General features: G+C 41.1%; 4 protein-coding genes across 4 annotated transcripts; all 4 read left to right on the forward strand.

Moving 5' to 3' along the window:
• Positions 1-2,180: 2,180 nt before the first annotated feature.
• LOC110830117 (uncharacterized) lies at positions 2,181-3,868 on the forward strand. Its single transcript, XM_022064615.2, has 2 exons — positions 2,181-2,282; positions 2,880-3,868. The coding sequence occupies exons 1-2, from the start codon at positions 2,235-2,237 to the stop codon at positions 3,345-3,347; spliced, it is 516 nt and encodes a 171-aa protein (XP_021920307.2). The 5' UTR covers positions 2,181-2,234; the 3' UTR covers positions 3,348-3,868.
• A 1,319-nt stretch (positions 3,869-5,187) lies between these two features.
• Positions 5,188-14,134, forward strand: LOC110830172 (uncharacterized). Its single transcript, XM_022064739.2, has 4 exons — positions 5,188-5,314; positions 5,867-6,305; positions 11,346-11,452; positions 11,520-14,134. The coding sequence occupies exons 1-4, from the start codon at positions 5,264-5,266 to the stop codon at positions 13,113-13,115; spliced, it is 2,193 nt and encodes a 730-aa protein (XP_021920431.2). The 5' UTR covers positions 5,188-5,263; the 3' UTR covers positions 13,116-14,134.
• Positions 14,135-15,577: 1,443 nt separating this feature from the next.
• On the forward strand, positions 15,578-18,609 carry LOC147873237 (uncharacterized). Its single transcript, XM_022064603.2, has 2 exons — positions 15,578-16,277; positions 17,493-18,609. The coding sequence occupies exons 1-2, from the start codon at positions 16,230-16,232 to the stop codon at positions 18,261-18,263; spliced, it is 819 nt and encodes a 272-aa protein (XP_021920295.2). The 5' UTR covers positions 15,578-16,229; the 3' UTR covers positions 18,264-18,609.
• Positions 18,610-19,444: 835 nt separating this feature from the next.
• On the forward strand, positions 19,445-21,677 carry LOC110830111 (uncharacterized). Its single transcript, XM_087352789.1, has 2 exons — positions 19,445-19,609; positions 20,754-21,677. The coding sequence occupies exons 1-2, from the start codon at positions 19,562-19,564 to the stop codon at positions 21,342-21,344; spliced, it is 639 nt and encodes a 212-aa protein (XP_087208915.1). The 5' UTR covers positions 19,445-19,561; the 3' UTR covers positions 21,345-21,677.
• The last annotated feature ends 1,192 nt before the right edge of the window (positions 21,678-22,869 follow it).

Raw genomic sequence — 22,869 nt, forward strand, 5'->3', positions numbered from 1 at the left:
ACGACACCCGTTAACACATGCACCGTACAGCTTACTGTGTGTTCTATCCGAAGAACAACTTTTCGATTGTACTTCGTCGAAAAACTACAATATATAAAATACATTTCAAATAAACGTAGCAGACCTTACGTATTGTATAGCAGTGGTGTTCGACCTTTTTTGTTCGCGTACCCCCAGATATAATTTCTCTTCAACTTTGTACCCCCAAAGGTGTTGATGTATTATTCAAGTTATACGTAGTATATAATCTACATCAAAATAAATTAAATAAATTACATTACTGATTATTCAGTGTTTATCGTAAAATAATATATATATTTTTTTAAATTTCACGTACCCCTAAGATGTCTTCGCGTACCCCCAGACATAATTTATCTTCAACTTTGTACCCCCGAAGTTGTTGGTGTATAATTTAAGTTATACATAGTATATAATCTACATCTCAAATAAATTAAATAAATTACATTACTGATTATTCAGTGTTTATCGTAAAATAATATATATATTTTTTTTTAAATTTCACGTACCCCTAAGATGTCTTTGCGTACCCCCAGATGTAATTTCTCTTCAACTTTGTACCCCCAAAGTTGTTGGTGTATAATTCAAGTTATACATAGTATATAATCTACATCTAAAATAAATTAAATAAATTACATTACTGATTATTCAGTGTTTATCATAAAATAATATATTTTTTTAAATTTCACGTTCCCCCTAAGATGTCTTCGCGTACCCCAGGTTGAATACCACTGTTCTATAGGATCAACATTTATGAATATTCTTAAGTTTAGGTTACGCCGCAGTGATCAGGTTAAAAAAATAAGAATGCTGGCACGCGGTTAGAGAGACATGGCCTCTCGAATATCCGTTGCCCATGGGCGTGTTACTTCATATTGAAAATAAATAAAAACTTTAAGACAAGGCGGATACCTTACGGCTACTGTAATGGTGTCTGACACGCGTTCGTCTGACTTCGGTAGTCAGTTTCTTTTAACATAGAACCGTCTGAGACCTTCACAAGTGTTAGCTGATTTACTGAACAAGTTTAATCTCGAGCACAGCTTACGAAATGCAAACATCGGCACAATTCTGGCAGCACTTGTACTCAAGTTAACTGTTACTTATGACGCAATAAAAACAAATTGCTCGCCATTTGTTTCAATAATCTGCTAGCAGATAAATAAACAGTGCTGTGGAGTTAATTGCGAGAAATATCAGCAAATATTAGTTGGAGATAATGCTGACAGCAGAAGAGGAATACGTAATACATTTCTTGTTACACTGAAAGTTAGCATTTTCTCCGCTGAATTTAATTAAAAAAAATAATGCGATTTATATGTTCGTACTTACATTTCGATGCTAGTTCATGCTGCCAAAACACAGGCCTTCTTCAGATCGCTGAAAATAATCGATGCTGGTCGTCTGGGAAGGGACACCGTGCAGACTCGTGGGAGCACACTGCCTTAATCTCCAGGGTTGAGACGGAGGCTACGTAACAGAATAGAGAAAATTACGTGTTGAGAAGTTTCATAATTTGCACCCTTAATTTAATATCGTAAGGTTGATTAAATGAGAAAAGCTAAGATGGGAAGGTCATGGGGTCAAATGAGATTATAATATTAAAATGACTCATGGCAAAATTGTTCTGAGGGGAAGGAGTGGATTGAATAGTCTCAGGATACGATATCCGGTCTGTCTTCACAAAACACGTACGGTATTTAACTTCCAGACATTATAAAGCGGGAAGTTTAGTCACTATCTGAGTGACTACCAACTTCTGAAGAAACACCCTGCACCAGAGAGCGTTATACAAGTAGTTAAAAAAAAAAAGAGCTGAACATAGAATGTTGTAAATCATCGCAGTAATATTTTAAATTCCTCCATTTTATATACAAGACATAATGCTCTAAAGGTCACTAGACTCAATAAAATCCTCTCGGGAGTCAAGCCCCTGATGATGGAAGCGGATAACGTCTCCGAAACATTGGGCTCCTGTCCAGAACTGACCGGTTCGTTGCCCTATAGGATTTTATTGTGTCCTCGTTGTCCTAGCCAAGTTTTCAGCAGTGCTGCATCACACCACTTGGTGAGGTCTAACTCGTGCATAAGGCACTTATCTGGGGATGTGTATTCAGGTGCTGGAGAAAAGCTCTGAATGACTGAACACACGTATACAAGGCATACGAACATATAAAACAGAGGGAAGAACGCGTCCACTTCTATTGTCATACATCATGGGGTTCTCGAGACAAGTAACTTTGTTGTGTGTTGTGATGATGGCGGTAAGTTTATTATTACACGATTTAATAATAGACGTGGATGAATCTGTGCGTATATAAACTGAAACACAGGATCTGAACTGAAGAAACTGTAACACACTAACTTCGGCTGAGCTAATCTAACCTAACCTAAATCTGACCTAACCTAACCCAACCCAACCTAACCTAACCTAAGCTAACATAATCTAACCTAACCTAACCTAAATCTGACCTAACCTAACCCAACCCAACCTAACCTAACCTAAGCTAACCTAACCTAACCTAAATCTGACCTAACCTATTTTACCTCGAGTACTGACTGTCTATTGCTTTTCGATATTATATACATGAAGTAGAAGCTGTATTAAGCGAGAGTATGTGAAATAGACTCATGCATTCTAACTGTAGGCCTACGGTTTAGTTGAAGATATATGTCGGCAAAGATTAAGTAGCCTTATTTCAAAGACTGGTCTCAACTCAACTTCCCTTTTCGCTATATTAATATACTATAACATTAATACACTTTTTGTATAAAGAAACATGAATTATTTTACCAGATACTGATGGTAAAATTAAAATGTTACGAAAGTACGATTTTAAGTTATGTTCTGTACGTCACAGGTCTCTGGCGTAATCGGAAATCCTGCGCGTAGCAAGATAACAATCGACGTGAGATACGAAATACTCTGTGATGAAGATTTTGGAGATATTGGAGCTCTTGGAGATTCTAAAAACTGCACGCAGAATTCAAAACTAAACAGCAAAACCGATGCTCCGGTAATCATAGCCGAATCAACGACACCGGAAGCAACTGAAGAAGTTACAGACACGACAACAGAACAGGCGACGACGGAGACGACGACGGAGACGACCACGGAGACGGCCACGACGCCAACGACGCCAACAACAACCAGCGCCCCTGTCACCAACGGAACATTCGTTTGCCCGAACGTGGGAACATACGCAGACCCTCAAGATTGCCACAGTTACTACAGATGTGATATAATAAGCAACCCGCAACACAATACTTGCATCATTCTTACGAAATACGATCCCAGTACACAGGGATGTTCTTTCGGCTTCTGCTAAAATGCCAGATGCAGCCCTCACGTACATTTACGTGCACATGAAGGAGAAATTGCACGTAAAACACGTTCATGAAATCTGCTTCTACACGTGAAATTATTTAAAAATATAAAATCACCTGTTTCTTTCAACTTATGTATAAAAACAACTTTTTCCTGCAAGACAGATGTAAGACAAGACATAAGTGTTATCGTTAAGACAGAAATTTCTTTTAATCGTGTAAACATTATGCATTTCTGTTCGCACATCCGTCACATTTGTTCTAGTGTTTATATTACTGTCTCTATCTTCAAGCATGAAAACAAAATTAAATCCTCTTTAAAATATCGAAACCCCAGCACTCCTAATAAAATACGTTTTCCACTAAGAGTCTAAGCACAAATAATGACAAGTCTTTTGTCTCTCGGAAGAAAGCGCTTACATGGAGTTTTAAAACATGAAAATCCATTTTCTTTTCCAATTCAAATTTATTTTCTAAACTCTTAGCATAGAAATTTGGACAATAAAAGGTAATATCAACATAATGTGACTCAAAAAGACAGTTTTTCTTTTTAATTTTCAAACCTTACCTCTACCAAACCTGTAAATCTGTATGTTTTGCAGGTGACCAAAATATCCCAAGAGACCCTCTGTTACTATGGCAACTGGATGTCAATCACTGTCATTAATGTACTTCTTTTAATTTGCTACGTTGCAATAGTTACTATTAAATTTTAAAAGCCGCAGCTCGTCTAAATAAAAATTCAGTCCGTACCGCAAAGAAAACACAACACTTCACCATTACAAGGATCAACTGGTTAACGCCGTTTAAGAAAATAATCTCTGTTTATTCTGAGAAAAATACGGAACATAAAGATACGAAATGTAAAGTTACTGACTGTTAAAGCAGATGGTACATATAGTTACCAGGGGGCTTTAAGGGGCTAATAAAATGTAGTTTTCTGGGGGAAGGGGGGCGGTGTATTGAAAATAAGGTGCAGGAGCTTAATGTGGACTGGAAAACACTGCTTTATGCACTGAAGACTTCTTTCTGGAAAAATGGTCACTCCTGCTGGGGTGGGACCCCCCATTAGGAAGCACCTACGTGGGGCTGAACAATAAATACAGCCATCCTCCTTAATAAATATATTTTAATTACTATTTCTTTACGTTATTTCATCAGTGTTTCTTCATGGACTGCTAAGGACAGACACTTGTTGGGTTTCTATTCAAACATTTTCTAGGCATTATATTACTGTACGTAAATTACAAGGCTGTTCAGAGCAGAGCCTAAGATCAGCACAAAAGACGCTGTGTTTTGTTCCTAGAAACAGGTACATGCAACACGTCAGGGGTAAAATTCCTTTACAATAAATCATAAAGAGACGTCAAATTATACATGTGTGTGGCGTCCTTCAGAAACCATGGCTTGTTGACAGCGTAAATTATGTTGTTGTAAAATTAACTGTGGAGAAAAAATGGAATAAGCCCACATCTTTAAGCACGAGTTGAAACACGGCGTAGAATACTGAAACGGAGTCTACGCTTTACATCAGAAAACTTATCGGCCGAATTTACCTGCATTTGGCAACGGTTTAATAATATCCCTGCAACAAGTTGTCTTGAAAACTTGTTAAAACACAAAAGTGTTTACATAACATAAATAAGATGTTGTATATTATGAGATATACGTTACGTTACGTTTATTTAAATATGAACCATGCTGAAAACTTAACCCCTTTTCGCACTCGAAGACGAATCTCATGTAGCAAAGTCTCTTGCTTCGGTCCTGATGTGACAGAAAGTTAGGCGAACGATTCCTCTTTCACGCAAGACAATAAATACGCACTTTCACGCACGCAACTTTGGTTTGGGAGGTGGTATATAACCCCAGCCAACAGCCTCGTAGTAAACCGTACATGTAAAACAGACGGACGAGAATGGGGGATCTGCTCTGGATATTTGGTGCGTTTATATTTTACGCACAGACGGTAAGCCGATATATTTATATTTAATTTTTATAACTGTAACCAATGGTAACTATTTGTACCACTTGCTTTAACTATCAACAACACTGAATTTTGTATTTATGTTTTTTCGTATAATTCTCGCTGTAAACAGCGATTATTTCCTTAAACAGCGTTAACCAGTTGAGCTTTGTAATGGTGAAGTGTTGTGTTTTCTTCGCGGTACGGACTGAATTCTTAAATATTATTTAGATGAGGTTAGGTTTCAAAGGGTTAACCAGTTGATCTTTGTAATGGTGAAATGAAGTGTTTTCTTTTCGGTACGGACTGAATTCTTAAATATTATTTAGACGAGCTTAGGCTTCAAAGGGTTAACCAGTTGATCTTTGTAATGGGGAAGTGTTGTGTTTTCTTCGCGGTACGGACTGAATTCTTAAATATTATTTAGATGAGGTTAGGTTTCAAAGGGTTAACCAGTTGATCTTTGTAATGGTGAAGAGTGGTGTTTTCTTCGCGGTACGGACTGAATTCTTATAAAAGCCTCGGCTCCACACTATTTATTAGTGATTTCTTCAGTGTCTCCAGGTTGCCACACTCGGAGCGGGTCCACAAGCAGTATCAAGGAATGTCAGTGCTGCCAACGTTTTTCAGTGCGACGAAGAAGGGGTTTTCCCCGACCCCAAAGACTGCCGGAGCTACTACCGATGCACGATCACCCTTCAAGCGAAACACGAGTCGTGCCTCTGGTGGTCCTACTTCCACCCCATCAGGAAAGGGTGCAGCATTGGAGGGTGCTCTATTCTGACGAAGCCGTCGCGATTTGGATTGTCAGCAGCGAACAGCACGAAGGCTTCGGATGAAGAGTTCCAGTGCTCGTCACCAGGGCTGTTTGCTGACCCCGAGGACTGCCGAGCTTATTACAGCTGCGACTCAAATTTGAGACCTCGGCGTTACTTATGCTATTTTGGGGTGGGCCATTACGACATCGACAATAATTACTGCACCCTCGGATTCTGCTGAACTGCTCAAGCCTCGTAGACCACTAAGGAGATACATGTGTTAACACTAACCGAATTCATAAATGCAACCAAATACATGTTTTCCTCAGGATCTCCAGGCGAATGCCGGGAAAAACCTACGAATTCTTCACTACGTCTTACTTTAAAATATTTAATTTCCCATCATTTATTCATAAGTTCCCGACTTCATTCGACATTATATAAACAATGTAGTTTAAACAAGGTTCTTAAATATGTTAAAACAAATAATTTATTAAACGACGCATTTATCAGTGTAAGTTTGTGTTATGTTAAGTGGACACTTAAACCAATCATTCAAAGAACAATAAATAAAATGTTTCCTATATTAGACATAATTAATACATGTTCCTATTTCATCTTCTCACGGCGACTAAATTAAGATGGCCGCCTCCTGGGATGCTGCGCGGCGTTTCCTTGTAGATACTGACGGACGTTTCAGAGGTGCCTCGACCATACTACAAGGCAAACGTCCCAGAAGACAGCCACATCAAACTTCAAGTGTACTCTGTTATAGTCCCTCCAAATTAATGATGGCTCGAGAGACGGAGTATTTTCATTTTTACCCCAGGAACCGGGCCCTTTATTGGTCCACGGATCCCGATTCAATATCTGTTGGAATCCTGCATCAACCACCGGAGGATTCCCCGCTGAGGATCAGTGGAATCCCCACATGGGAATATGAAATTGAGAAACTAAATGGATGCATTAACTCCATAGAGCAGAGTCCTTCTTGACAAGCTAACAGTCACTCACCTAGTCAAGACCTGAAGGTTCATTAACATGTTCACAAGGTCCCTATACTGGCACAGATAATCTCATCTCCACCCTTTACCCTGTTTCCATAAATACACTTTAATAATATCATCCCATCTATGTCAAGTTTTGTCGAGTGGTATCCTTTCCTCAGGCTTTGTAACAACATACGCTACATGCCCCACAAATTTCATGCTCCTTGAATTAATCAAAGCACACAAGAAAATATTTCGACCCAGGAACCATCAAATGAGTTAGAAATTTAGAGCACTAATTAACGAGGAAGTCGGTAATTAATACAACAGACCAGTTCTTTTAGGATTGTGAAACAAAATTACGATGGCACTGACAAGAATTAACTCTAATGAGGAACGTAAGAAATGCGACAAACATTCTGTCGTAAAAATCAGGAATAAGATTAGAGGATAACATTCAGATTGATCACAGGAAAAAAGGGTGGTAGGTTGATGGACTCTGGTTCAGCGGGTTTATTAGGATTTCCACCGCCAGAGTGAGCACTAAATCAGACAACGCATGTGTGCGAGACTTGTCTGAGTATCTCGAGAAAACCTAACAGCTGTTTGTTCGGAATTACAATTCGACTTTACTGTTCTGCATCCTCTCGCTTTACGTAAAAGAGGAGGATCGCTTTTCAAGGCGATGTCCATTAGTCTCTTCTCCAGAACCTGCTTATTCTTTTATCTAAGAGTGTAAATTGGTTGTGTATCGCCTTACAAAAACATGGCGTACCCGCGAGCCGCGGAGAACATTCAGCAGTCTCCTTACTATCACATCCCTGCTCTTTGTGTATCTAAGATCTGTCACTAGGATCCGACGTTTATGGTTCCGACCGCTTTAAATGCTAAACCGACTTAAAGGACAGGCCCAGGTGTTATGACGAGCAACGGGGCCAATATTAAGGCTCTGAAGCCCAAAGCTCGATCTGAATAACATTTAATGATTCAGTCCGTACCGCGAAGAAAACACAACTCTTCACCGTTACAGAAATCAACTGGTTAACGCTGTTTAAGGAAATAATCGCTGTTTACAGCGAGAATCACATGAAACACATAAATACAAAACGCAGAGTTACTGATTGTTAAAGCAGGTGGTACATATAGTTACCAGTGGCTTTTCAAAGGTTAAATACAGGACAGCGGATTACGTCCGTATGATTCGATGGGAGTGGGGAAGAAAAAAACTCCAGTTTATAAATAAGCAAAGAGATGTCCTGACGATGAAGGCAGCATGTTCCTTCAAAACCTGCGTGTACACCTAAAAGGCTTCTCAGCGCAGGTTAAAAGTTTGTCTGTCATTTTACACCATTAGACAGGATTTAGAGCCATTTCCGCTCTCCTACAAGTAACACAACTTATTTCACTCAGAAATGGCCTGATAACAGAATATTATATGTCGAAACATGTCGCGCCATTATGTAACGTTTTAAATAAAGTTATGAAACTGAAATCGACATTAAACTGCCTGTTTCACGAAGTTCCCTGCCAATATAATACCATCACTGTTTTGGTCTTACAACATACCACTTTCCAACAGTTTCCTGACTGATACTTCTCCCATGCGAGCCACATGTCTGGCCCATCGCAAAATTTTTGACTGAGGTTCTCAAGCACATTTGTTTCGAATTTTGAGGGTTTGGTCTCCAGCCGTTGGCCCGCAGACCGGACGTTATTTGATTTACGTTGAATTTCGAAACAATATTAAAAAAATCATAGTTTTACTCTCTCGTTGCAAAGACACACACGGGAAGAAACGTGTATTTAAAATCCACCAATAAAACATCATAATCTCGTATTATGGCCAATGAATATATCAAAAACACACAGAAAAACACAAAAGTGTAAAAGCATGTTACTCTAACTTGGAATGTTTTACACAAAAAAATTATTTTCGCTCGTATGAATAATAATATATTTCATTTTACATTGTTTTTCTTTAAACTCGGGTGTGATGAAAAATGTTTTAAGTCCAGATCTGCATTGATCATTTATGAATTAACGTAAAAAGTTACTTTTCAATCACTTTAGCAAAACCCTGCTCGCTTGTGCAATCTTTCAGTTAACGAATTTCATCTCCATTCAAGAGCTTTAAGCCAAACTGCTGCATTTTCACTTAATCTAGTTTTCCATTAAACGTACTAATTACTTAAGACGGCTCGGTTAAATCCTTCCTTTTAAAAACATTTCCCTGTGCAAACAGAATTTTATATAAAATTAACCAAAGTGGCTCGTCGTATCTTCAATTTCAGCTCTGTGCACACACACACACACAATGTAAGATTCCACTCACATACCTCAGCAACATACAAAATCAGATAAAACCGCGAAGAATTATTAAACGCATTTATTTTGAAGTCCGTGTCGAGCCCAACCTGACACATCAGTTGGAATTTTCTGATGCGAAGTCACGTTTACAACTCAGGCTGTTAGGTTCAGTCCTCGGCTACTCCACCTAAGATTCGCGAGGGGCGAATCGCCGATGGAGTAGGATTCTTCAGTTTCCCCTTGTCGCCCAATTGCCCGCACACCCACCGATCACCGCCCCACGCGGTCCCAGAGAGAGCCCTGACCAAGTAGCACATTGTCACACCCTGGGTACTGAGTTAGGGGCTCATCAAAATATTTTTACGAGATTATGAACATTTAAGAAGACGCCATGACCAAGAATTTGTCCCATGCGAAGGGTAATACCTCGAGAAATTTTGTCAAGACCAATTTATGTTCTCTGTCAGCAACTCAGACTAAATATATTTGAATCATAGGATAATCTACTACAAAAATTTGTGATTTGTCGTCTATCAAAAAATGACGTCATCAAACAATGTCACGTTATATTTGTTTACTCGGCATTGTTGTACCAACACAACAATGCCGAGTAAACAAATGACTTAAGTAAAACACTAAACTAATCCCCCCTTCGGTGGGAGGGGGTTAGTTTAGTGTTTTACTTAAGATTTTAAAACGCAACCAACCCCCCCGAAGGGGATTGGTCAAGTGTTTTAACCCCCATTCGGGGGGGGGGGGTTGGTTTAGTTTCTTACACAAGATTTTAAAACCCCCGAGGAGATCCGAAAGGAACGCTCTGCTCTAGTTAATTAATTAATAGCTGGAAAGGATATGGAAGGAAGAGGTAATTGTTCGATTTAATATACTATCCCAGAATTAGGTTCGAGAGACTGAGGAAAACGACGAAAACCGGTCAGAGTATCCGGTCGCCGAGGTGAGAAGTGCTGTAATAGATTTATTTAAGAAATAAGTTCATATGAAGATCACAATTTTAGTACAGCCATTCGCACCTCCTTGGGAGCAACACATCTGATTATATAATTTAATATTCCCAGACGTATTACAGACGTACAAATGCGTCAGTAGCAACCGACATTGAAAGTTATTTTCAAGATCGTGAACAAGCGACGAACGTTACATCTGTACAATTACGCGAAGACATAACAGCCAGTCAATTTTAAATGAGAGAGACTTACGCAGGTCGTCACTGGATAGAAAGACATCGCGTGTTTAGAAACAAATGAAATACGAGCCGCATCATGCAACAGAGAGGTTATATAAAACAAATGACAGCAGAGATGACGACCAAACTGCAGCGAACGCCATTACAAAATGGAGATCAAACTTCGTAAAATTCGGCTAACAGCTTTGCACATGGTAAGTTCCTCAGACTTCGAAGCATCTAACACAGCGACGGGAAATTATTTTATTTTAACTGTTGAACATTGCTATAGATTTTAATTGAAAAGCGGAAATAATATGAGATAAATTTTACAACGAACGTACTTTCTGTAGATTGCTTAAGTGTACGTATTTGTGAAAAACTAAAGTAAATAAAAAAATTATGACGCCTCACTAACCTTAAAGTTTTCAGACCAAAACTATGAATGATGTCTCACAAACCCTATACGTGCTACATACCCCGCCCATGACGTGTTCTTAAATTTCATCGTAAAAACAGTACAGGTTGATGATGAAATAAGTAATGACAAATTAATTGAAAAGGACGAGGAAATTAGCGATCGCAGCTTAAATCAAGGCATCATTCCTGTATTTGAATGGATGGCTGAGAAAAATCACGAAAACCGTCAGAATAATCGGTCTCTGGTCAAAGACTTGAGTCCAGGACCTCCCAAATACAAAGCAGGAGTAATGATGACTGTCTTATGGAATGTTGCGTCGTGTACTATGGTATACACCGAATGAAGTTTCAGAGCATTTTCCTGCTTCCATCATCAGGGAGCAATGTCCCAGAAGGCAGTTATCGCCACACTTGCTGCCGTGAGAACCTCAAATCTGACGAAAAAGTGAAAGTCACTAAGCAGCGGCGTCGAGTGACAATAAAAGTGTGAAATTCTTTCTTTGTCTGAACACATTTCGTCTGCGGACAACTTAAATTAACTGTGCAATTAGATTTTCAGTGTGCTCCTGAGTACAAAAGTGGTCACGGCGTTCGACTGCCCTTCCGAGGGGCTGTTCCCCGACCCGGCTGACTGCAGTGGCTACTACAGCTGCAACTACAAGCTTCAGGCCGCACGAGGAACCTGTCCCTTGAACACGCACTTCGACCCCGTGAACAGGGACTGCGAGGTCGGAGCTGACTGCAGCCAGCCAGCGTCAGCTCCTACGGCGACAACGGCCTCCGCGGTGACGAGTAGAGACTTCCCATGCGGTGGCGTAGGGATGTACGAAGACCCGACGGACTGCACTGCGTACTACGCTTGTGACCACAATGGGCAGGCTGTCAGACTAATCTGCCCGCTGACAACGTATTTTAATTCCGATTACCAGGACTGCGAGCCAGGAGTCTGCGCATCGGGAATAACGCAGAGGTCGGCTACATCAACAACTACAACGCCCACGACGACCACAACACCGACGACGACCACAACGCCAACTACGACCACAACACCGACGACGACCACAACGCCAACGACGACCACAACACCGACGACGACCACAACACCGACGACGACCACAACGCCAACGACGACCACAACACCGACGACGACCACAACGCCAACGACGACCACAACACCGACGACGACCACAACGCCAACGACGACCACAACACCGACGACGACCACAACACCGACGACGACCACAACGCCAACGCCAACGACAACCACAACACCGACGACGACCACAACGCCAACGACGACCACAACACCGACGACGACCACAACGCCAACGACGACCACAACGCCGACGACGACCACAACGCCAACGACGACCACAACGCCGACGACGACCACAACGCCAACGACAACCACAACACCGACGACGACCACAACGCCAACGACGACCACAACACCGACGACCACCACATCGCCAACGACGACCACAACACCGACGACCACCACAACCCCGACGACGACACCAACGACTACCACAGCCCAGACAACGCCGACGACAACACCAACGATCACAACGCCGACAACGACCACAACCCCGACGACAACCACAACACCAACTACGACGTCAACACCGACGACCACCACAACCCCGACGACGACTACAACACCGACGACAACCACAACACCGACAACCACTACAACGCCAACGACCACCACAACCCCGACTACAACCACAACCCCGACAACGACTACAACACCGACTACGACCACAACCCCGACGACGACTACAACACCGACGACAACGCCGACGACGACCACAACGCCAACGACGACCACAACCCCGACGACCACCACAACACCGACTACGACCACAACAACGACTACGACCACAAAACCGACGACCACCACCCCGACGACAACGTCGACGACGACGACCACCACATCGACGACAACTCCAAAACCCACAACGACAACTCCGGGAACGACCACAATGCACTGCACGAGTAGCTCAGATACCTACGCGGACCCCTCGGACTGTCACAAGTATTACCGCTGCGACGTGAATCTGAATCTTGTGTCCCAGACGTGTGCCCTTAGCGTCATTTATTACTACGACGCCAAATCGGGCGGCTGCTCCTTAGGCTTCTGCTAAACTGTGAACTGTAGCACTTTCGGTTACCTTAGAACTCAGTGCTGCTAGCAAACGCAAATTACAATGTTTCCATTGTCTGAACAACACTTTTTCGATTCCTCGCTTTGTAGTTTCGTGTCTCAGGTCCACGACAGATTGCAGGACCATGTGGAATTCTACTTTAATTCACCCGCTTCGAAATACTGTGAGGATATTTGGCGAATGTGCCGCTTGTTATAGGGGAAGCGGGAACTGAAGCAGTGATTCCGCTCAAGGGAAATGTCGTGCAGTACCGCCGGCACAGCCGTCAAATATTCTAACTTTATTCTTATTATGAGCATGGAAAGGAAGTTGCCAATCATATTCACTTGCGAAGAAAATAATGGCATTATTCTGCAATACCTCTTATTACACATGCTTTTTGTGTGATTTGATAAGAACACACACGTTAAATAGTAGGCCTGTCGATTTTAGTTCTTTTGTGTGAACATGCTGGTAGATACTAACGTTTCGGAGGACCATACTAGCTCCATTTACATGGCAGGAATTTAAGATATTGTTATTCCAAAACGTTAATATCCACCTTAAGCCCACGCGGTACAATTACATATGCGCGACGCCAGCGTGTTCACAGAAGCTTTTGAATCACTCTGTAGTTTTCGAAGTCAACCCAGCACAAAACACGACAAAATCGTGAAAACGGGCCCGTTGTCTACACCGCAGATGATGAGTAAATATGGAGCAGCGTTTAAACGATACTGACAAGGGTGGACAAAAGAACTGTAATAATAATAATTTTGTCCCAGTGCCACATTTTCGCCCACGAAACCCACTGAAATGTCCTGGGTGCTAATCCGGGTCTCTGCGGTGGGAGGCCAGTGACTAACCGCCTGAGCTATGGAAGGGCCCAAAAACACCACGCAGTAAGAGTCTAAATTCCTGGACAAATAGCAATGTTTATGTAACATTTATTGTATAAAGCTTAAGAACAAAATAAAAACTCGTTTAAATACAAAATAAAGTTACCTATAATAAACTTACATACATATTTCCTTCATCCCTGAAGATAGAGGCAGTATGTTCCTTCAAACCGTTGGAATGTGCCGACACGTTTACGAGGCATTACGACCAGGAAGACAATTATGTTTAGATGACGTAAGATTAAAATGTTACAAAATGCAATTGAAATCAAGGGTTAGCGTCTGGACTGACTTGAAGCTGATCATGGCTGTTTCTGGAATGTTGCGTCCTCAGGTTTGATAGTTTACAGGCGTTTCAGAGATGCTAGCTACCTCCATCTTCAGGGCGACGTTCATCACCATACTACACGGCAAAAAACCTCAAAAGAGGCGTATTTGTCGCCGTGAGAACCTGAAATCTCACCTAATGGGAAGATCATGGAATAAAATGGCGGTTAAACTGCAGATTCTTTTTTGTTTTCCTTGGTTTACTGAAGAATGTTTTCAACTGCTGACGTCATGCAGCGTCGTATAATAAGATCATCACTGAAGTGGTTTTGACCTAATTTAAGATATCATACTGGGATTTGCCTCGAGAGACTGAAAAAAACTTCAGTTTTCCAGACAGAGATCTGAACCCTGGATCTCCCGAATAAAGAAAATCACGACTGATAACCACTGAACTGGAGCGTTCAATGGCAAATGCGAATGCCTACAGATTGTCACAGTTACGATTAGTGCCACTGTGGTCTTGCTTGGAAGGTCTTATTACTCGCGTACAGATTCCTTGTACGTTAAATTAGTTGCATACAATCATAAATATGTTGTTCATCGTCCTCTAATTTGCAATATTTAGTAAATAATTTGCAGGAATGTTTGTAACTTGGTACAAAACTTCGCATGTCTCAACTGCAAGGGCTCATCACGTCTCTCTGTCGAACTGAAAAATGCGTGGAAAATTTTCCATGACTGAATACTGTCATTTCACTTTCGACAGAAATAAAATTACTTGAATAAAAGCAGCACAGTTTCCAAACACAATTTCTGAACCCTGTATCATGTAGCGGGGTCACCCACACTCATATCTTATTTCACTTAAATCCACTTTAATATTATACCAACATATACACCTAAGTTTTCCAGTTGGTTACTACGTTTAACGCTTCAGACTACAATTTTAAGATAATTTCTCATCCGTTCCTCCAGTTTTATCACCTTTGAAATGATCATTCACATCAAATTCGGTTCAGAATACATCTGTCCTCATACACTCACGAATACCCTTAATAAAATGTTTACGTGCGAGTGAGCTGTCATGTTTAAGGCCCCACTCCAATTAGGGGCTTTACACATCGCAACACAACCTTCTGTTTTTTTACAATGGCTGCAGACGTCAGTGATGAGGAAAACGAATTAATAAGTATGACGTAAGTTGACAATTAAATTCTATAGCAGCAGACGTATGGAAACTCTTAATTACAAGGAAACTCATATCCTACTCTGCAGAACACAAGATGCACCTTCAACGTTCTTTACGGTAAAGGATAATGTCAAAAGTTTTACAAAACAACTTCGGTGGGCGGACTTTCGTGAATTTGTATACAGCAGTGTTTTGATAAAATCTATAAAAACATTAAAATTTCAGTGAAAACAGCAATAAATGGGTATAAATATCCAAATGCGTTACGTCGCACGAGCGACAGCATGAAAGTGAAACGTCGATTTCAGAGAAGATCCCAATGTCATAATTTCCATTCCAAAATTTTATCAAAATCCGTCCGGTGCTTTTCCGAATTGAACCATTCGGACATGCAAATCGTACAACGAGCGTTTAACTGCATTTTTTTCCTTACAGTGCTTATCTTTTATTCCGTGAAATTATTCGAATAAACCGCGATTATTACCTTAAACAGCATCACCAAGTGATCGTTGTCATGGAGACGCGTAATGTCTTCTTTGTAGTAGGGACAGACTTTTCAGTGTTATTAAAAGGTCTTCGTGCTTCAAACGATTAAGTCCTAGTCTAATGTTCTCAATATAATGTTCGTGTTACAGACATTAATAAACAATACATAGAATGCGAAAGAGGAAATTTCAAGGTCACGCAAGTTCTATAAGTATATAACGTATTGCACGCGCGAGGTTCTCAAAGCAGTTGTACCCAAATGCTGTAAGGATGGACCGTCTATGGATGACAATCTTCGGTGTTTTAGCTGCGTCTCTGGTGAGTTCCAACGCCAAGTACGTTTGTGAGCGTCAACGCACTCCAAAGATGACGACCGTCTTCTGGGATGATGCGCTTTGTAGTCTGATAGAAACTGGCCGACGTTTCAGAGATGCCGCCCTCATAATAAACTAAGAACAGTGGCAGTAAGCAGCTCTAAAACATATTAAATTTCTACCAGACTGCACGGTGCAACATCCCACTAGATAGTCATCTTCATTTCTTCTGCAGTGAGAACTTATGATCTCACCAAAATACTTCAAACTGGGCTCGTGTATCATAAAAGTTGGATACTTTCTACGTCAGGTGAGCAACTATCAGTTTCTGAAAAGGCAAATTCTCCATCGATCGTTTGCATAAGGCTTGCATCTATTTATTGGTGACAGACTAATACATAAAATAATCACTATTGGCAGATAGAAATAAGTTCAATATTAACACAGCAAATAAAAGGTAAATAAAATATATTTTTGTCATAATTTATTATATTTCATATCAAAAGAAGAACATTTTAAATAAAGGTTAAGCCGACTATGTGATACATTTCAGATAGTGTCGTACTTTGTGAATCGTTTATAGTGAATCGACAACGTTCAATTGCATTTTAATATAAAATTGAATTACACTGATTACTTACCGGAAAAAAAAAATTCATTTATCACAACAAGTTTTGATACAGATTTATGAAGGAAACACATCAAGTGTTCTGATAGCTAAATCACGCGAATAGACACACGAGTAACATTTATCACATGCCCTTAAACACAATGAGATCACGAAAACCAGGAAAATTACCCAGAAGATAACCAAAATGTACACAGAGTTACATGACCCTGCTAAAACTCCCTGGCTTGTGTGGAAAACTTTTCACACTAAAATGTATTTAGCAATGCTACCTAATTTTGTCCGTTTATAATATTTATGTACGCGTACAACGTTGTAATATCTGACGTTCCTCATGAAGGTGAATATTTAAATTGTGATATTCCGGGTTCTGGCCCCGTTTAGTCTTCTAGATGATTACCAAAGTATCGTCTTCACCTTAACAGTCCTCCATCTTCAGGGCACAACCTGAAGACAGAGGCGATTCGCTTATACGAATAACTAGTTGCCACCTACGAGATATGACGTCACGACCCGGAACACCAGTCGGCGATAAATAATCCGGTCGTTACGAGCCACAGAATTATCTGTAAGTTCTGATTAATTTCTCAGGTTTCCGGCTGCCTTGCGACTGTCCCTTATTCGTTCCAATGCCCCGGAGTTGGAACATTTCCGGATCCCACCGACTGCCACAATTTCTACAATTGTGACAGCAGCCTGGTTCCGAACCTCGGAACCTGCATGGACGGAACCGGAACTTACGACTCCAACAGCCAAGTGTGCAGAGTGACGTCGTGTTCCGGACCTCCGGAACAACTTTCCACTTCAGCTCCTGCCTTCACGTGTACTACAGTCGGGGTTTTCGCCGACCCCACGAATTGTCACAACTATTACACCTGCGGAGAAACCCTACAGCCGATTCCCGGATCTTGCATGAAGGGAAATGGTACATTCGATCCTGTCAACGAGGTCTGTACGACTGAGCCCTGCCCTGATGCTGTAGCGTTTGTGTGTTCGTCCTCCGGATTTTTTGCCGACCCCAAAGATTGTCACGGTTTTTACGTCTGTGACGAAGATCTTGATTTTACTCAGGGCACTTGTACTGCTATTGCGCGGTTCGATCCTCAGCTCATTTGTGTCGTGGGCTCCTGCAGTCAATCCTTGAACACAACAACAACAACAACAACAACAACAGCAGCAGCGCCGGTTACTCCAAGTAACATCGCGTTCAAATGCACGGCTGAAGGGTACTTCGCGGACCCGAAGGATTGTCACAGCTACTACGCCTGCGACAGTAGCCTCAAGGCGGTGCGAGGTACTTGCATGGGCGGAGGGGGGCATTTTGACCCAGAATCTGAAGGCTGTTTGGTAGGTTCCTGTTAGTGGGACGATGGAAACAGAATCAAACAGACCTATAACGTCAAACGCAGATAAAAACACAGCTCTATTTCTTTGTAAACACAAGCAAGTACTTTACACAATCTTTAGGTGAGATCTCTAAAATCATATTTTATAAAGTACGTCGTATCTTACGTATAAAATGATTCTCGTGTACGGAAACACACTTTCGTTCTCTCCATTCTTCACACACTTTCTTTCATCAACGTCCACGATTCGGGCGAAGATAAAATCAGAATTCACGGGTGTTATCGCACACAGCTTTATTAATGTTAGCTTTTGGTATTTCCTTACTGATGTGCATTTTACAGTTCCGATGAACAATTTCAAATTTTTTTCCCCCATTTATGTTAATTTTACTGTCAGCCTCAGAGCCTACATTGCACTCTGAATAATTAAAATTCCTCACTTCTTGAATTACTGTATCCCCTAAAACGCTTTGTTCTCGTATAAGTGCCTTCCTGTAATTGAATTTCTTGTTACTTTTGTGTCAAATTGTTTACATTATATACACAAATTAATTTCTTAGTTTATTACTGTGTTAATTACAATTGTTAGAATCAGAATATTCATCTACCAAAATCAGTAATCCGAACAGACAAAAAGCTGCTTAAAGTGTCTGGATCTGTATTTAAATAGAAAAAGAAAAAACATAAATGTTTATAACCACAAATAAATATTCTTATTCACAAAACGAAATTATTATTTTGCATGGAAATCCGTTCACTTTCACACAATTATCTGTTCGTGTTTCCTGCATACCGACGCCTGTCGTCGAGACACCGGACTCAGGATTCCAGATCATCGGAAGACGAGCATCGGGACGTCACACAATACGTTACTGGGAAACCGACGCCGAGTGTCGTGACGCCTATCGTCGTCATAAAATTCGAAAAACGTGAAAATCGCGTGTCATGTCACACGTAGCCGGAAATGTTATGCCGATCGTCAATTGTTAACGCCGAGAAGCCCATTCTAACCTGACCTGACCAGCGATTATATCCTTAAATAGCATTAACAAGCTGATTGTTGTCTCGAAGACTCGTGATTTTTTGCAATATTTAATGGCTTTTTCAAGTAGTATCAGGCGCATTAAGTATTTTAAAAGATTAAGAGGTTTTGCTTAGGGGGAAGTATTCGCGATAAAATGCCAGTTTTACGTATTGTTTACAAAAATATGTAGAACGCGAAGGTGATAACGTCAGTATAACTCCAGTTCTATGAGTATGTAACATACTGCACGCGCAAGGTTCTGAAAGCAGTCGTACCCAAATGCTGTAAGAATGGATCGTCTATGGATGATAATCTTCTGCGTCTTAGCTGCGTCTCTGGTGAGTTCCAACGCCAAGTACGTTTGTGATGGTCAACGCACTCCAAAGATGACGACCGTCTTCTGTAATGTTGTGCTTTGTAGTCTGATAGAAACTGGCCGACGTTTCAGAGGTGCTTACTGCCCTCATAATCAAATAAGAATGGAAGTAGTAAGCAGTTCTGAACCAACCATAATCTAATTATGGAGGTATTAGGAACTTCTGAATCGCAGCTAAATTTTTGGATTTGTCTAGAGAAGCTTATAGTCGCTGAGTCAGCCAAACATCTCCCCTTTTTTTTTATAAACCCCGAAATTTCATTACAGTGTATTAATGTTCACTATCCTGAGCCAGATGAATCCAAACGACACCCTCATATGCTATTTCCTTAAAAGCAATTTTAATATTATCCTCCGATCTGCGTCTACGACTTTAGGGTCGTCTACACAAAAATAACTTTAAGAGGAGACGAGCCCGTAACTGGAGTCAAGTTCTCCATTTTTTAGCATTAATGCAACAAGACTGGGTCAAAAGATGTGCTTTATTTAACAAAGTTGTTATTCTGAGTTTCTGAGCCGTGTAGGCGCATTGGTACATGCCAAAGCTTCTGAGGAACGTACTGCCTCCATCCTCATCCTCGGTAATGAAGCATTCTGTTTCCATTTTTAAGTCCTGATGAAGGACAGGTATGCTGTTCCGAAACTGTGACATATACGGACGAGCAAACACGGCTACAAAACTCAGAACAGAAACTGCGAGAACCTCAAATCCAAAACAGTTGCTGTATGGGTTTAGAAAAGGATTAGTTACAAAAATAATACAAATGTGTTTAAAAATATCCTTAATATAATATTTTTGTACGCGTACAACGTTGTAATATCTGACGTTCCTCATGAAGGTGAATATTTAAATTGTGATATTCCGGGTTCTGGCCCCGTTTAGTCTTCTAGATGATTACCAAAGTATCGTCTTCACCTTAACAGTCCTCAATCTTCAGGGTACAACCTGAAGACAGAGGCGATTCGCTTATACGAATAACTAGTTGCCACCTACGAGATATGACGTCACGACCCGGAACACCACAATCGCCATGAATTAGACAGGGGTAAATAAACCGGTCGCTACGAGCCACAAAATTATCTGTAAGTTGTGATTAATTTCTCAGGTTTCCGGCTACCGTGTGATTAAACCGCATTCATTCGAATGCCCCAGAGTTGGAACATTTCCGGATCCCACCGACTGCCACAATTTCTACAAGTGTGACGGCAGCCTGGTTCCGAAACTCGGAACCTGCATAAACGGAACCGGAACTTACGACTCCGACAGCCAAATGTGCAGAGTGACGTCGTGTTCCGGACCTCCGGAACAACTTTCCACTTCAGCTCCTGCCTTCACGTGTACTACAGTCGGGGTTTTCGCCGACCCCACGAATTGTCACAACTATTACACCTGCGGAGAAACCCTACAGCCATTTCATGGATCTTGCATTAAGGGAAATGGTACATTCGATCCTGTCAACAGAGTCTGTAAGGCTGAGTCCTGCTCTGATCCTGTAGCAACAACAACAACAGCAGCGCCGGTTACTCCAAGTAACATCGCGTTCAAATGCACGGCTGAAGGGTACTTCGCGGACCCGAAGGATTGTCGCAGCTACTACGCCTGCGGCAGTAGCCTCAAGGCGGTGCGAGGTACTTGCATGGGCGGAGGGGGGCATTTTGACCGAGATACTGAAGGCTGTGTCATAGGTTCCTGTTAGTGGGACGATAGAAACAGAATCAAACAGACCTATAACGTCAAACGCAGATAACAACACAAGCAATTACTTTACACAATCTTTAGGTGAGATCTCTAAAATCATATTTTATAAAGTACGCCGTATCTTACGTGTATAAGGATTCTCGTGTAGAACTCCCGTTGAAATTCTACGGGGAGCGATTACTTGGTTTAATCTCTCGTAATCCTTTTGATTTCCCTTATCACCTTCGTACATTTTGTTCCTTCCTTTCTTCAGTATTTCTTTTCCAAATCAGATAGTAATTTTTAAAGATGCGATGTAAAATCACACGTAATAAAGAATTATCCAAGAATATAGCAAGACAAATAATACATCAATTAGAACAAAAGATCTCCAGAGAAAGTCACTTCCGAGTGGTTCGTAGTCTGGAGGTCCCAGGTTTAAATCTTGGCCCAGAGAGCAGCTACCTTTCATAGTTTTACTTAACCCCCCCCCCCCCCAACAAGTACTCAGAAAGTACCTAAAATTGAGCCTGGACCTCTTCCTTCCACATCCTTTCCAATTCATCATTAATTAATTATGTTCTCATTCGACGGTGTATAACCTGAGCTAACGTCGTTAAATAAAAAAACCGCAAATAAATATATTATTATTATAATTACCAAATGTTTTAATTTCCTAAACGCTGGCTAATGCTTTTAAGCTAAATCTTCACGTACATTACCGAGAAATACTGAGGTCTCAGGTGTCCCTGCAGTAAGGTAATGTTCCGTCACTGTCCACCGAGGCGATCGTCAGCTGACACAGCGTGTCAAATTTTTTTAATGCCATTCGATACTAGAAATTCTACTGCCAATAACTGACATCGTTCCTCACTTCCGTGCTTATATTTTTAATGTTTTTTTATTTAACGACGAATGATAGGACGATTAATGAATTGGGAAGGATTTATAAACTAGAGGTCGTGGCTCAATTTGAGGTTCTATCTCGGCATCTTCTTGGAGGAACTGAGGAAAACCACGCCAGAACCAATTCACGATAGACGGTCTTTGAGCGACGAATTTCGGCAAAATTCCGTGCTATAAAAGAGTAGACGACGCAAACGGACGATTAAGAACATGACAGTCCGCTGCTACTTCGTTATTCAGCTGCTTTACTGTGGTGTAACAAGTGAATTATGAGCCGTGAAAAGACGTACGATAGAAAGAATGCGAGGGCGCTACGATGCAACGCAGAGATGTTCCAGGGTGAAAAACCAATGAAAAACATTTGGTTTTTCGGCGACAATTCGAACCAGACTCTCTGACAACTGTGAACTGAGATCCTTCTACTCCCAAAAAGTTATCTGAAACTTCCTGATAACATAAAAACCCAACGAGCAACTATAAGCGTTGTTTTTCTCACAGGACCTCATACTTACGCACTCACCACACAGTAACAAATAAACGCAAATGCGTAGCATAAAACTCATAAACGAACTTCATCATACAAATTTCACGCTTTCGAACAAATAATTCATAAATCAACAACATTTCGTGAGGCCGAC

Source organism: Zootermopsis nevadensis, unplaced genomic scaffold (genome assembly GCF_977971745.1).
Source record: "Zootermopsis nevadensis isolate Lab colony 2312 unplaced genomic scaffold, Znev_1.0 Znev_ptg000021l, whole genome shotgun sequence".
Lineage (NCBI taxonomy): Eukaryota > Metazoa > Arthropoda > Insecta > Blattodea > Termopsidae > Zootermopsis > Zootermopsis nevadensis.